Raw genomic sequence first — 16199 nt, 5'->3', positions numbered from 1 at the left:
GTGGTTGCCTGTCACACATCCCCACTGGGGACCTGGCCCACAATCCAGGCATGTGCCCTGACTGGGAATTGAACCAGCAACCATTCAGTCCACAGACGGCTCTTCTGTTCGCAGGCTGGTGCTCAGTCCACCGAACCACACCAGCCAGGGTTTTGGGGTGTTTTTTTTTCATTTTCTTAATGGGCTCTTTTGGAGCAGGAGCTCTAATTTGGATGAAGTCTGGCTTCTCAGTTTTCTTCTTTTATGGATCCTGCGTGTGGCACCATAGTCAGGGTCATGAGGAGTTTCTCCTGTGCTTTCTTTTATAACAGCTGTGGTGTCAGCCATTGTGTGTAGGTAGGTCTGTGATCCATTTTGAGTTAATGCTTGTGGGTGGTGAGAGGTGGGAGTCCAAGTTTATTTATTCTGCGTATAGATATCCAGGTGTTCCAGCAGCATTTGCTGAAAATACAGTTCTCTTCCTGTTGGACTATCCTGACATTTGTCCAAAATCTATTAACAGTAAATATAAAGGTTTATTTCAAGAATCTCAGTTCTCTCTCGTTCATCTATATATCCACATACCAACACCACACAATTTTGATTACTATAATTTTAGAGTAAGTTTTGAAATTGAGTAGTGTAATTACTCCAACTTTGTTGTTGTTTTTTAATTGCTTTAGCTATTTTAGGTTCTTACCATTTTTATATAAATTTTGGAATTAGCTTGTCAAGTTCTAATTTTAAAAACCTACCAAGATTTTTTTAAATTTTTTTAATTGATTATGCTGTTACAGTTGTTCTATTCCCCCCTTCATTCCCCTCCACCCTACCCCCCCATCCCCACCATTACCCACCCTTTAGTTTATGACCATGTGTCTCAATTCCTTTAGATTCTATATTTCCCATGCTATTCTTGCCCCCCCATCTATTTTCTATCTACTGTCTATGCTACTTATTTTCTGTACCTTCTCCCCCCTTCTCTTTCTCCCACTCCCCCTGTTGCTAACCCTCCTTGAGATCTTCATTTCTATGTTTCCACTCCTGATCTAGCTGTCCTTTTAGTTTGCTTTTGTTTTAGGTGTGGTTGTTAATAACTGTGAGTTTGTTGTCCTTTCACTGTTCATGTTTCTTTAACTTCTTTTTCTTAGATAAGTCCCTTTAAGATTTCATATAATAAGGGCTTGGTGATGATGAACTCCTTGAATTTGATCTTATCTGAGAAGCACCTTATCTGTCCTTCCATTCTAAATGAAAGTTTTGCTGGATAGAGCAATCTTGGTTGTAGGTCTTTGGATTTCATGACTTGGAATACCTCTTTCCAGCCCCTTCTTGCCTGTAAGGTCTCTTTTGAGAAATCTGCTGACAGTCTGATGGGGACTCCTTTGTAGGTGACTGTCCCCTTAGCTCTTGCTGCTTCTAGGATTCTCTCCTTCATTTTAATTTTGGCTAATGTAATTATGATGTGCCTTAAACCTACCAAGATTTTAATATGTTGAACTTGTAGACCAATATGGGGAGAGTTGCCATCTTTACAAGACTGAGTCTCATGATGCCTGAACAGTGTCTCTCTGCTTATTGAGAGCTTTAATTTTATCAGCGATGTTTTACAGTTGTCAGTGCACAGGTCTTGTACTTCCTTAGTTAGACTTTCTCCCAAGTTGCTTTTTATGCCATTGTGAATGACGTTTTTTTTTAATTCTGTCTTCAGAATGTTAATTGCTAGCATAGAAAAATAAAAGTTATCTTTTTGTACATAGATCTTATATCTGTGACCTTTCTAAACTCTTTCATTTGTTTTAGTGGGGTTTCCGTGCGTAAACTGTTTGGGATTTTCTTCATATGGGAGTACGTCCTCTGCAAATATGGGCGGCCTCACTCTTCCTTGGGAACCGGGACGCCTCCATTTGTCCCTCCCTGCGTTCGGTAGAACCTCCAGTGTGATGAGGGACAGGAGGGGCACGGCGGGTCCCTGCCTCGCTCCGAGTCTCAGGGGGAAAGCAGTCGTTCATTGATCAGGACGATGTCAGGTGCTCTTTGTCATGATGAGGCGGGGCCCTTCTGTTCCTGATTTGTCTAGTTTTTATCATGAGTGGGTGTTAGAATGTGTCAACTGCTTTTTTCTGTACCTATTGAGATGATCATGTGGTTTTTGTCCTTTATTTTATTAATAGGGCGTCTTACATTAATTTTCAGAGGTTAAGCCATCTTTGCATTCCTGGTCTAAATCTCATGTGGTTATGTCTAATCCTTCTCATCTGTTGCTGGATTCTGTCTGTTAACATTCTGTTGAGGATTCTGCATCCGTGTCCATGTGGGTGTTGGTTTCTTTGTGACGCTTTGGTCTGGCTTAGTTGTGAGACCACTGCTGGCCTGTGGAGGGAACCGGAAAGTGCCCCTTCTTTGTCATTTTCTAAAAGCGTTTATGGAGGATTAGGGTCATTTCTTTATGAAATATTTGACAGGAGTCCTATGAGGTAACCAGCGTGGCTCTTCTTTGTGGGAAGGTTTTTAATTACTAATTCAATTACTTTGCTGGTTGTAGGATTGTTCTAAGTTTTGATTTCTCCTTAAGTCAGTTTTGGTAATTTTCCCATTACATCTAAGTTGTCTAATTTGTTGGCATAACATTGTTCATAATATTTATTTATAATCCTTTTAATTTTGCTGAGTTTGGTAGTGAAGACTCCTCCTTTATTCTGATTCTGATACCTTGCGTCTTCTCCCTTTCTTAGTCAGTCTGGCTAAAGGTGTGTCTGTCTGGTTGACCCTTCCATGGAATCAGGCAGGGATGCCAGGGCAGTGTGCCTGGGGCTGAGGCGGGAAGGGCCTTGCGGGCGGGGAGGGGCTGCGTCCGAGGCCTGAGAGACCCTGCAGCACAGTGAGGAAAGACACAGCCACATCCTGCAGGGCCTTGTGGGCCCCACTCAGGACCCGAGTCTCGGCCCCTTCACGGTGGGGGTGGCCAAGGGAGGGTTTCACGAGGACAAGAATCCGGTCAGGTATGATTTTCAAAAAATAGAAGTGCTTATGGGAATCATTCGGAGCAAATTTTCTCCTTGTAGTTCATCTTTGAAATAATTCATTAACTTGGCTGTGTTTTCTAAATCTCTGGTGGCACCTGGCATTGTCCCTTGTACTTGATCAAATGTGTATCTTTCCCAGTGGAAACGCAATCTGCCCTGTCTTTGTAGATGGGAACTTCTTAGCCATAGGCTCCCACGACAACTGCATCTACATCTACGGAGTCAGCGACAACGGGAGGAAGTACACGCGAGTGGGCAAATGCTCGGTAAGCACACCTGCCCCTTACTGATCCGTCGAATTCCTTGCATCTGCACGCTGTGGGTCAGCGTTCATGAGACGAGGAAACTCAGACAATGCACTTCTCCCCCAGGGTCACTCAAGCTTCATCACTCACCTGGACTGGTCTGTAAACTCCCAGTTCCTTGTGTCCAATTCCGGAGACTACGAAATCCTTTACTGTGAGTAGCACCCAGGAGTACTTTACTCTGAGAACAGGCGGGGCCTCCTGCAAAAACGCACTTCCTGTGCAGCTCAGGGCTAGGTTCCGCCCCCTGTGACACAGCCCTCGGGCTGGACTACCTCTCACGTCCTTCCCACCTCCGAGGCACATGGAGACCCTGCCAACCTGTGTCCCTATGGAGGAGACGAAGGCCCCAGGGAGGTGGAGGCCATGCCCTGCAGAGAGCGGCTGGAGAGGGGCAGATGTGGCAGGAGACAGTGGGGTCAGAGCTGTCACAGTGTGAGGGGACCGGTGGTAATGTCTTCCCCATCAGGCAGACCCGGAAGCCTCTCCCACCCAGGTGGGAGGCAGCCCCCTGGGACCTGTCCTGCTTCTCCGCCAACCCCTGTGGCCTGCATCTGTGCCCAGGAACGGTGAGGACAGTCATGGCTGGCACTCACAGAGTGCGTAAGACAGGCCATGCTCTGCTTCTGCGAGCACTCGCCAGGCAGCTGCTGCCCGGGCCCAGCGCTGGCTCAACACCAGGGTCACAGCTCAAGAAGGGTCACGGCTGCACTGCTGTGGGCACCAAAGCGTGAGGTGCTCCCACTGCACCTCCTAAATGGGCCGCAGCACTTTCACGCTCATCCTGTTCTGCAGACAAGGACATCAGGGCCAGATGGGAAGCCCCAGGCAGTTAGAGCCAGTGGGTAGGGGTTGCCCATGAGTTGAAGAGCCCAGGAAAGGCAGGGCAGCAGGTGCAGGGGGGGAGGGGGGAAAACCCGTGCCTCGACCATTCCTCCCGTGATCGACCCTCCCCGCCCTCCCCACCACCCTGCTGACGAGAGCAGGAACAGAGGGAAGGCTTTCCAGGCTGGGCCCTGGGTCTAGACCATCTCGGACACGGTCTCTCAGTGACTTCCCCAGTCTCTCACTTCCCCGGTAAGAGCTCACTTGGGGAGCAAACAAGTCGCCTGGGAGGCTGTAGGACTTGGTCTGACCGGTTTCTATAAGTTTGGTGTTAAAGGATTGTAGAGGGTAACCACACACGTGTGAATGTGGGGAAGGGGGCCTGAGTAGTGTGGAGGGGCTCTGGGGGGACAGTGAGCAGGTGGAGGCCGAGGAACCAGAGATGGTCAAAGAAAAGAGAAGCCGGATGGCGGGGGTGGGCGGGACAGACCCAGACGGGAAGACGGGCAGAAAACGAAGAGGAGGCGGGCCCTCGCCGCCCGGGAGCTGGGCTCAGTGCCGGCTGTGAGCTCGGTCCCCCTGTCCCTCTCCTGAGGGCTCCGTAGCAGGTGAGGCCCCGGAAGGACAGGGGACCTCTGTCAGGTGTCGGCAGACCTGCGTGTGCTCTCCCCAGGGGTCCCCTCTGCGTGTAAGCAAGTCGTCAGCGTGGAAGCTACGCGAGACATCGAATGGGCCACCTACACCTGCACCCTGGGGTTCCACGTCTTCGGTGAGTTTCTCCGGCTCTCCCAGGGCTCACTGTCTCCTTCTAGGGCATTTCCCCAGCAGCTGGGCAGCCCCGCAGTCACCAGCTTATCAAAGTGCTGTGCTGCCCCGTGAAGGCCCCAGGACACGCTCCCCACAGCTCCAGGGGGCGGGCGAGCAGGGCCAGGACCCGGGCGTGAACTCTCTTCTCGTGTATGAAAGGGGTCCTGGGTAATGCTCTAGAATCTTCTCCCACGAGGTTGTGCCGAACTTCCTAGATAGATGGCACTCAGTCAACACACGTATCATCTGTTGGAGTCATCACTGTGTCTTTTGGGCCCTTAAACTGAAACTTTCACTTCTTTCAAAGTTCTGGTTAGGAAGATATTCATAAGTGATCTAAAATAAATTACTACAATGTGGTAGCAGGGAAAAGCAATACATGTCATCTCTTTCTGTAAGATCTTAGATCAATAAGTTGATCAGAATTCCACAAATCTCCTTAGAGCTGGCATTTTATCATTTGCGGGTATTAAATGCCAGGATCCCCAGGTTTACTCCAGAACTTCTGGAGAAACTGATGCACAGACCAGAGCTGCTGGGGCCGCCAAGGATTCCTGGCACAATGGTCAGGAGACGTCGCTCCCGGTCCCAGCTTCAGGCCCACTGGACACAGGGCTCCGGAGCAGAGCCGCGGGCTCGCCTGGCCCATGGCAGGCGGCCCCTACACCTGCTGGTGTCACAGAGCAAGCTGCTGACACCAAGAAACGCCTGGAAGTCACACTCAGACCCAGGGTTAGAAAGCTCTTTGGAGAGACTCTCACATGTAAAGAGTTACCCAGAAAAAAGAAAAATTGGGAAACTGCACGCTCTCGGACCAGTCAGCTTCCCATCAGACGCTCTGGGAACAGGGAGAGGTCGGGAGTGACACGGAGCGTGCTCCCGGCCCTGGTCTCTGCACCTGGGACTTGGGCGACTTTATTTCGGCCGAGTTTAGTGCGGTCCCCAGGCAGCGCGGCCCAGTGTTTCTGGGGTTTCCAGGGCTCTGTCTGCGCTCTTGGTTGCAGGAGTGTGGCCAGAAGGCTCGGACGGAACCGACATCAATGCCGTCTGTCGGGCCCACGAGGAAAAACTCCTGTCCACGGGCGATGACTTCGGCAAAGTTCACCTCTTCTCGTACCCTTGCTCGCAGTTCCGGGTAAGGAGCTGTCCTCGAGAATCTCGCCCCCCACGGGGGGTGCGTTTCTGGCCTGACCGGGCTGTCTGGTAATTCAGTAAAAGGCCTGTCAGTGAATGCCTCCGGTCACAGGTACGGACGTGACCCTGGAGCACTTCAGGGGCTCCCCCCGCCCCCCAGGAACCCCGACCCTGTGAGGTCCATGGACCTGGCTGTCCTACCTCTGTGGCTTCCTCCGGGGCCCCACCCCAGCCCCCTGCGCTGAGCCAGCAGCAATGCCTGGCACGCCCAGGAAGGACCAGGAGGGTCCTTCCCTATCCCGACCGTCCTCTGGCAGGACACCCCTCACTCTCCACCCCCAGGCGTCTCTGGGACTGAACATATGCACCCAGGATGGTCACTTGCCCGTGTCTGTCCCTGACCTGACCGTGCACAGAGCACCGCACCCAGGGAGCAGCCGGGGGAGGGGAGGGCAGGGCAGAGGATGCGGACGTTGCGGAGCTCCAGCCCTCCCAGCTCCCGGCTGCACACGCAGCGCTGAGCTTCCTCGGTGTCTGCTTCCAGGCTCCCAGCCACGTGTACAGTGGGCACAGCAGTCACGTCACCAATGTTGAGTTCCTCTGTGACGACAGCCACCTCATCTCCACGGGCGGCAAAGACACGAGCATCATGCAGTGGCGGGTCGTGTAGTGCTGGCGAGGCCGAGGGCGCAGAGCAGCCCAGGAGGCACCGACTCGGGCACGCGGTCACTGTGATTTCTGTTTCGTTTGCAAAGTTCTCACAAACCTCAGGAAACCACGCCCTGTACCGGTTACCTTAGCTTAGTGGATCAGCGAGCACCACGTCAGGTCAGCAGTTCGGGTCTCTCGCTTGTACCATGTCTAAAACACAGTTCATGTAGAAAATGCCAGGGTTTACAGTACAGTGACATCAGCAGATTGGTATGTCCTTCGTAACTTTTCTATGAACTCTTGGAAATCAGTCACAGAATGCCTTCTCACACACTGTACGCAGGCCTGCCCCTCTCGCCATCGAGCTTGCTAAGCCCAGTGTGCGTGACACTGATGAGGTACCGAATCACGGTCCCTGTGGGTCGAAGGCCCAGAGGGGTGACCTGAGCGCATGAGGAGCTGAGGTCACTGCACAGCTGAGTTGGGAAGCGCAGCGGCGAATTTACCTGGTTACCCTGGTAAGGCTTCCCTGAGTTCTCCCTCCGGAGGCCGGCGGGCCGGGATGGACTGACGTTTCCGCGGAGGGCATGGCGTTCGGAGCTCCAGGTGCCGGCCTGACCCCGCGCACTCAGCTGCTGCTGCGCACCCTCGTGGATGGCGCCCCTGAACGGAGTCATCTGGCTGCCTTTGTATATTAATTGGCATGATATGGTATTGTACTTGTATAGGATTTTAGCGATTCATAAGAAATACGTAAGGCTAGGCTTTACTATTTTATGCTTACGGACATTGTATATTTGTATTTTAAGACCAAGTAGACCAAGTCAAAAAGATACCACACACCTGCAGCGGGAGAAGCCCGGAGGCTGCGCCAGGTGCTCCCGGAGGCCCCCGGCCCCGTCGTCTGTGCGCGGGCGCCCACCTGGCCACCGAGGGAGGGGGCGCCCTGATGCGTGAACGTAGGTGGCGTCCGTTTGTCCAGGAGGCCTTATGCATTTTGATGTGTGACAAACTGAAATGTATTGTTTACATTGGGGAATGTATCTCAGATTTTAAAATAGAAGAATAATAAACAGACTTAAAAACAAATGTTAAGATTTTTACTTGTTCCAGGCAAGTAAGGGAATTGAACTAGCTGAACTCACGGGCCCTGGTTGCTCAGACGGCCGATTCATCGAGACGCTGGGAAGCATTTTCGGGACAGCTGGGGGCCGCTGCAGGGGTGGGGCGCCGGTAAACAATATGTATTAAAGGTGATTGTTTGTACGTATCCTTATCAAATATATTCTGTAATGAAATAAAACCTGAAAAGCGGATTTCGTATTGACCTATAATCATGAAAGTATATAAATTAAAATATTTGAAATTAGATATGATTCACACTATACTTTGTCTCATATACAGATTTTTTTCTTCTCTGGGGACTATAATTTGCCTGTGGTGTGCACACATTTATCAGATTTGCAAAATAATCATTTCAAAATTAATAACTGAGGGAATAACCGGATCAAGGAAGGAAAAGGGACCCATTACTAACTTAATAAGATCTGCTTTTATTTCTGCATACTTACACTATTTTTTAAGCTCAGTAATGGGAAAAGGGTGTTATGTAAGTTATTGTTTTTCTCCTCCGACTTGTCTCTATTTAAATGAATTCTTTCAGCAGCCCAGGATTAGCTTTGCAGGGATTAACCAAAGGCCTCCTGTCCTCTCCTTGGTCACTGTGGGTCTGTGGCATCAGGTAAAGGTGATTTTCAGAAACTCAGGCTGCTGCCGGCGAGGCTTTCCCCTGTCCTGGTTTGTTCGCTCCTCCTGTCTCCCTCCCTGGCTGCAGGAGCTCTGCAGCCCAGGCGGCAGCCAGCAGCAGATGCCGGAAAGGACCCCGTGTGCTCAGGACAGCAGGGTGGGGAGGAGGCCTGGAGTCCAGGAGGGTGGCCCCGCAGCTGCGGCTGCCCCTCCTTTCCAGGTGCCCCCAGTGCTCTGCCAGCCCCCCCACCGGGGTGTTTGCCTGAAGGCCTTGCTGAGAGGGGGGCTCCGGGGGGGTTTGGGGGTGACCAGGAAAAACGATTCCATGGGCTGCTAACAGACCTCATGTTTGGGACAGGGGCGGGTTTGAGCAGAGCTTTTTTTGAGAATGGGTCTTCCCAGAGTTTGTGAGCACGCGGGGTTTCGGAAGCTGCCTGACCACACAGCCTTTCCTCCCTGGGATCAGTCTCCAGGGACACGCCCTGGGGGAACACGCTTTTGTTGAGCCCCCTCTTTCTGTAGATGCAGAAACCAAAACTCCTGGAGAGCAGGGATTTGCCCAAGGTCACCGCGACCTTGGCAGGGACAGCCCCTGGCCACCCTAGTTTCTTTTTATAAAATAAAGTTCACTGGACTTTTCCATGAAAACACTAACACAGACTCATCACGGAGCGTTCCAAAAGGAAACCCTGCCCCACCCCAACCGTCCAGAAATGGCGCCATTTCTCCCCATTGCACCGTCTTCTGCAAGTTCAGGTGTGGGTGTATTTCTGTAGTTGACGTATTGCACATACAATGCTTTACGTTGCTTTTCATATAACTTTCAGGCACCTTTTCGTGTCTTCATAACCTCGTTGTAAACAACTCCTGTTGATGGCACGCCACATGGTCGTGATAAACACCATCACTCCTCTCCCAGCCCCCTCACAGCGATGACGATGACAAGAACACATCATGAAACCCACCCTGCCAGGGATACGTGTCCTCCCTGTGCTCTGCCCAGCCTCCCACCACCAGCATTTAAGCAGGTTCAACTCTTTCCTGTTAAAAAAAAAACAGCCTCCTGGTCTATTGCTTACCCCTCTGTGCCCTGCAGGCTTCTCCTGGGCCTTCCTGTCCCCCACCCCGCCCCGGGCTGTCTCCACCACCTCCCACCTCTTCAACCCTGTAAGGCCCGAGCCCCTCTCCTGACTCAGCTTCCTTAGCTCGCACCTGGATGTACACCTGCCTCAGTCTTACGCTCCAAAGCAACAAGCCACCAATAATAGTATCTCGAACAGCAGCCCTGACCCCACGCCAGGCACCACTGCAAGTGCCTGACACATGGGGACTCCTTCAGTCCCCTCGACAACCCTAGGAGGTGGCTTCTGACCACGACCCTTAACTTGCTGCAGGCCACACAGCAGGGAAGCCGGGTGGGAACCCCTGGAGTCAGGCCCCAGGGTCCTCACCAACCCCTGCACCATTCTGCCTCTCCCACACCGGGGCAGCTGTCCAGCCTGTGTCCACGTCACCTCCCCACCTGCACTGCCTCTCCCTGGCTGGCCACCGTCACTGCCAGCCTGGCTGCAGCCTCCTCACTGGCAGTGGGGTGAGCTTTCTAAACATGTCACTCTCCTGCTTAAAACCCTGTCGTGGCTCAGAGGGAACACTCCCTCACATGGCCCATGGGCCTGTGCAGTGGCCTCTGCTCCTCCAACATGGTCTCTCCGCACGCTCCGCTGAGCTGTCCAACCCAACACTACAGCCTGCTCTCCGTCACTGCCCAGTAACCGTGCTCCCTGCCCCAACACTGTTCCTCCCATTTCTCCTTGCCAACAACCATCATGTCCCTCAGCTTAAAAGTCGTTTCCTCCCTCCCGAAAGTCTTCCCTAAGGAGCTGGTCTGGATGCTGGTCCCTATTTTGTATCCCTGCTTATTGCACTTCCCTGGTCGAGTTGAGTTGTAAGTATGGTGGAGCCGCCCGGTCCACAAGCTCCCTGCCTCCGACATTCCGCAGGGCGTCCAGTGCCCACAGGTGGTCAGTACGAGGCAGGTGTTGCCCCGGTGAATGATCTGCGAGCTGCAGGGGAGCTTCTGGACTTGCAGGAGGTTCCCCGACCTTCGCCCTCAACCCCGAGTGTTTTCTCCTGCCTCACTTTCCCTCCTGCCCACAGCACCGCCAAGGACAGCTCTGTCCACTGAGCTTTTCATGGAGTTGCTTTGCGTGTTGGGGGCAGACACCCTGCGTGGAATGGCTGAATTTAAGGGCGAGAACGCCTTCCTGTCCCTGACACAGAAATGTTTGCAAAAATGCACTCCAAAATTATGGTAGCAATTTGGGAGCCTTTTTCTTTTTTAGCAAATGAATCCTTTTTCCCTTTTTAAGTGTCTTCCTGGCGGAAGCTGCCCGAAGCTATTTTTACCTAGCGGCTGTAAGCCTCAGCGCTCAGAGGAGAGGGCCGGGGTGTGTGCGGAAACAGCGCCGCCTCGCCAGCCCATCAGGCCCTGCGCGCCAGCCCAGTTCTAGGTCACTTGGGCGAAGCAGGTTTCAATTATCTCCCAAATTAAGCAGTGGTTTTATAAAAGAATGAAAACACAGACACATTATTACCTTCTTCAGATTTCTAACAGACTGGAAAGTTATCAAGGCAAAAACCAATGAACTGTGGCAGGCGAACATGATGGAAAGATCAGGGCTGAGAGCAAGTTGGGGGCTGGGGATCTTCTGGCTCTCAGAGTTGGTTTTAGCAGCAAGTGCTCTCCCTGGATGAAATCAGCAGGAAAACCGGCTCTGGGATGTGGTTGAGGATGGGGCTGCTTTGGATCCTGCGTCTGTTTCTCTCTCCCACCTGCTCCATGCCTCTCAACACCCCACCGCTCCCCGGCTACCTCCAGCTGCCAGAATCTACCATCTAGAATCTAAATCCAGAAAGCCCAGGCCCAGCAAGTGACAGAGCAGGGACACCTGCTGGGCTCCTCACCTTGCCTGCAGGCGACGCTGGACCTGCTGCCTTGCCAGGAGCCCACTCAGTCGTTCACTGTGTGGTCATTCGACCACCGAGCGGGACATTTCTCCATGCTGGCGCTAGAGCTGGCCGGTTTCCCCAAAGCGCACCACACAAATGCCCACGGCTCTCAGTTTGGCTTTAGGCAGCGATTTGCACCTGACATGCCACAGCAATTCTTTAAACACACAACACCTGATATTTAGTCAGGGGTGCTGACCTCTTTTCCCTTAGGTTTAAAAAAAAAAGACAACAGCCTTCCAGTGTGTAAATCAAAATTATACCTATTCTTATCAGATCTGTAAAATTTTTTTTTTTGCTGCAGAATTTTACTAAATCATTTGTGTGCCATGAGATGAAAAGGGTTGAAAACTGCTGGTTTTAGGGTTCAGTCCAAGTTCTGTTACCAGCATTTCTACCTGTTTTTAAGAAAACCATCCACTTCAGTGGATCATCAATGCATTAAAGTAAAACTGCCGTAATGGCCTCATAATTGTATGTAGGTTCCTGGCAAAGTGAAAGTCAGGTACAATTACACTCATAGGCAACCCAGTGGGCGTGAAGCGGTGTCTCACTGCAGTCTTGGTTTGTGTTTCCTGGTAGCTGATGATGCTGAGCATCTTCCCCTTTGCTTCGTGGGCCGAGTGTGTGTCTTCTTCAAAGGAACATCTGTTCAGATGCTCTGCCCACTTTTTAATTGGCTTATTCATATTTGTGTTACTGAGTTGTAAGAGTTCACTGTATACTCTAGATACTCTTCCGACATCTAATTTGCAAATATTTTCTCCAGTTCTGTGTCGTCTTTTCACTTTAATGGCATTATTCTCAACAAAAGTGTTTTACTTTGGTGAAGTCCAGTTTATGTTTTGTTTTTTTTTTTGCTTTCGTTGCTTGGACTTTTGGCGTCATATCGAGGAAGCCTTTGCCTACTCCATGGTTTGTGAAGACTTCCACATACAGGGTGGGGCAAAAGTAGATTTACAGTTGTGAGTATGCAAGTTTATCCTTATGTTATTATTTATTATCGTATTATGTTCCTTAGGAACAACTGTAAACCTACTTTTGCCCCACCCTGTATGTTGTCTTCCCAAGGTTTTATAGTTTTAGGACTATGATCTGTTTGAAAGTAATTTTTGTATATGATGTAAAAGGCAATCTGCCTTCATTTATTGCACATGGTTACCTAGGTATCCCAGCACGATTTAATGAAAACTATTCTTCCCTCCACCAAATTATCTTGGCACCCTTGTTAAACCTCAATTAACCATAAACGGAAGGGCTCACTTGTGGGCTCTCGGTCCCATTCCATCAACCTGCATATCTGTCCTTATTGCTGGAGTCATGCCTTCTTGATTACTGTCACTTTTCAATAAATTTGGAAATCAGGAAATAGGACTCCTCCAATTCTGTTTTTCCCTTTCAAGATTGTTTTGTCTGGTCTAGGTCCTTCACATTTCCAAATAAATTTTAGGATCAGCTTGCTAGGTTTTGCCAAAAAAAAAAAAAGGCAACTAGGATTTTGACAGGAATTGTGTCGACTCTCTAGACCAATCTGGGAGTATTGTCAGTTTAACCATACTGAACTCTTCAATTCATGGAAGACGTCTTTCCATTTATTTAGGTTTTTAATTTCTTTCTATAACATTTTATAGTTTTCAGTGTAGGTCTTACACTTCTTTTGTTAAATTTATTCTAAGAACTTTATTCTTTTTTAAGTTAATGTAAATGAAATTGTTTTAATTTCATTTTCAGATGCTCAAAGCAAGTGTATAGAAACATGGTTCATTTTCGTGTATTGACTGTGCACCCAGCGACCTCCCTGAGGTTGGTTTATGCATTTAAATAGCTCTTCGGTAGATTTCGTTGGGTTTTCTATACACAAGGTCATGTCCTCGGCAAATAAGAGAGAGAGAGAGAGCTTTACTTCTTGCTTTCCCCTAGGGACGTCTTTGTGCCCAATGGCCCCGACAAGACCCTCCAGTCCAACTCTGGCAAGCAGAGGTGAAAGGGGCAACCAATGTCTTATTCCTCATCTCAGGAGAAGACAGCCAGTCTTCTGATGAGTTCTTCTAACTTAAAAACTCTATTTGGCCCTCGTTGATGGGTCCCCCCCTTCAGCCCTTTTGGAACTATATTACTGAGAAGTCTGGTCTCTTGAATCTGTTATCAATACTTACCATATTTTTTGGACTATAAGATGTACCCCCTCTCAAATTGGGGGAGAATAATGGTTGTTGATGCTACTGTTGAGTTCTGTTTACATTTACATTGGTGAAATAACATGTTATTTATGTTATTAAATATTTTACCACATTTTTTTGCTTCAATTTTTTTTTCCTATTTTCCTCCTCTAAACTCTAGGTGCCTCTTATGGTTCAAAAAATACAGTAAGTGCCTCATTTTGTCAATGATTATTTCCAGTTCTTTCTTTCACTCTGCTTTGTGAAGGAATTTTTTTCACTCCATCTTCCAGGCCCCCCTGGATCAAAAGTAGGGTCTGCAGGCCCGACCCAGCCTGCCACTCATTTTTATAAACAACGTTTGACTGGAGCACAGTCACGTCCATTCATTTACACAGAGCAGCCCTTACACTCTAAGGCCCAATGGAGCATAATTACGACACCGAGGGGCCTGCAAAAAGCCGAAGATATTCCCTCTGCTGCCCTTTTGCAGAAGTGTGCCACCCTAGTTCTAGATCGCCATCTTTTCTGTTTTTCGCTGCCTCTGATTACATTTTACACTTAAAAAACACTCCGTGCCACTCCCCAAATGCTTCTTTGTCCTCGTGTTGCTCTGGCACAGGACCTTGACTCCCTATAGCCCTCTCTCAGTCCTTCTGGTAGCCACGCCAAGTTCTGCTTCTTGGTAGAACACTGCGGTGAGGTGGGGGATCGAGGGGGGTTGCAAATCACAGGGTTCAGACCTCCCAAGTCCCCCAAATGGTCTGCTCACACATTCAGCGGCCCAGGCCTCCCATCCTTTGATGGGAATGTGTTCCTTGGGTCCCCACAATGGCTTGGCTGTCGGCAGGCAGGTGTGAGACAGACAACAGGGAGGAGTGACCGGGAAGTTCTTCCCTAGAGCTGCTGGGGGTTCAACCATCCCACCCCCCTACCCCACCCCCATGCTGGGACCTGGCAACTGAGGCTGGGGATACTTGGGAGGGTGGGCTTTCCTGGGTTGGGGAGTGGGTCATGGCTTCCCAAAGTGCTGGCCTCCTGGGAAAGGGCAGAGGCTCCCATGGAGTCAGCAGCTCTGGGATCGCTGGCTAGGCTGGCCTGAGGGATGCACTTGGCTTACTTTGCTCAATTCAGTTAAGTGGGAACACTCAGGCAGCCTGAGGCGGCAGAACTTGGCTCCACACTCCTCTGGGAGGGGAGGCCTTGCCCCGCCTGGGCGCTCAGACCTCCAGCCACTGCAAACAACGGCACTGAGAAGTTGTTCTCTGCTGGGTGAGTACCCAAGGTCCCCTCCACATCTGGCCAAGCTTCCCCACGACTGGTCCAGGTCTCTGAGTTATCCCACAGGAACCTGGGGGCATCTCCAGGATGACCCTAACAGGTCCCTTTCCCAAGAGCCCTCCCCACTCCTGAATCTTCAAAGTGGGTGAAATATAATCTTAAGGAAAGTTGTTTTTCTGAGCCAAGGAGCCCATAGGGTGGAGTCAAACAAGAGAAGCTCTAGCTACGAAACCATCCTCAGGTGTAAGGAAGACAACAGGGGCTGGGAGCAATTTATAGTTCCTGCCAGATGGAACCAGAACACAGGCAGGAGCTTCTGCTTCCAGAATGTAATGCCTGCACACACCAGGCTGGTCCCCACCGCCCCCCAGGCCCAGCTCGGATGAATGAGGGTGACCTGTCAGCAGGGTCTTTTCAATTCCGCGTTGCAACCGGCAGCGGGGACAAAGGAATAAAACAAATTGCTGCCCTCGTAAGTTCACAGTCCAGTGGTGGGGCCAGCAACTTAACTAAGAAGCCCATGCCCGCAGGGTGTGATGAGCGGCCCTGTGGGCTGGGTGCTCAGGGTCCCATGGTCGGGGCTGAGGATAATTTGCCAGGTAGATGGAGGCAGCAGCCTGAGCAGATGTGTAGGTGCTCAATAAACACTGAATGAATGAATGCAAATTATGTTGTATTTCCAGAAAACAACAGTTGATAATGACTGAATTGTCAATGACATGAATGGTGTGAATGAGGATTTTCAAAAACAGGGTGAGGGTCACTGGTGGTCCCTGAGTCCCCTGAGACATCTGCTGTTGTCTTCATTTTAAAGAAGCATGTCTTCACTTCTGTTCTGGCCTGAATTAGTAATACAACTTAAGCTGGTTAATATAAACCAGACAGGGTCTCACTGGTGAATCATCCGAAGCAACTGTGTTTCTTTTGTTTATTTGTGGTGAGTGAGGTTTGTTTTGGCAATGCCAGGTACTAGGGAAGGTCTGTGGAGCTGATTCCTCGGCGGTGACCCCAGGCAAAAACCTGGAAGAAACTGGGACTGGGAGTGGGATAATTGTGAGCAGTTCTAGGACTTGGCATCTGTAAAACCCAGGTCACCCAACTTTTCATCTCACTGGCCTCTGTGGCCTCTAGGGGACCAAGAATCGCAATTCCCCTTCTGGACACGGAGGTTGGATGAGGTGCCCTTTAAAGACTTTCCAGCTGTCTCATGCGTCTGTGGCTCGACGGCTATCCCGGGCTCGGCAGACAGCAGAAACCCAGCTCCCTGCCTCCCCCAC

The 16199-nt window shown here is 50.4% G+C and overlaps 1 protein-coding gene across 6 annotated transcripts in view; it reads left to right on the top strand.

The window, feature by feature from the left end:
• Window positions 1-8098, top strand: part of EML1 (EMAP like 1) — a 144196-nt gene extending 136098 nt beyond the window's left edge. For all 6 annotated transcript variants that reach the window (XM_053666077.1, XM_053666080.1, XM_053666079.1 and 3 more), the window contains 5 exons: window positions 3174-3271; window positions 3377-3464; window positions 4809-4904; window positions 5947-6077; window positions 6621-8098. In XM_053666077.1, coding sequence (XP_053522052.1) covers window positions 3174-3271; window positions 3377-3464; window positions 4809-4904; window positions 5947-6077; window positions 6621-6746 — 539 coding nt within the window. In that variant the 3' untranslated portion in view covers window positions 6747-8098. The remainder of the gene's footprint in view (window positions 1-3173; window positions 3272-3376; window positions 3465-4808; window positions 4905-5946; window positions 6078-6620) is intronic.
• Window positions 8099-16199: the final 8101 nt, after the last annotated feature.

Source organism: Artibeus jamaicensis, unplaced genomic scaffold (genome assembly GCF_021234435.1).
Source record: "Artibeus jamaicensis isolate MK-2021 breed Jamaican fruit bat unplaced genomic scaffold, CSHL_Jam_final contig_444, whole genome shotgun sequence".
In the NCBI taxonomy this organism is placed as follows: domain Eukaryota; kingdom Metazoa; phylum Chordata; class Mammalia; order Chiroptera; family Phyllostomidae; genus Artibeus; species Artibeus jamaicensis.
The sequence above is the reverse complement of the archived record's forward strand: the minus strand, read 5'-3'. Positions and strand labels throughout refer to the sequence as shown.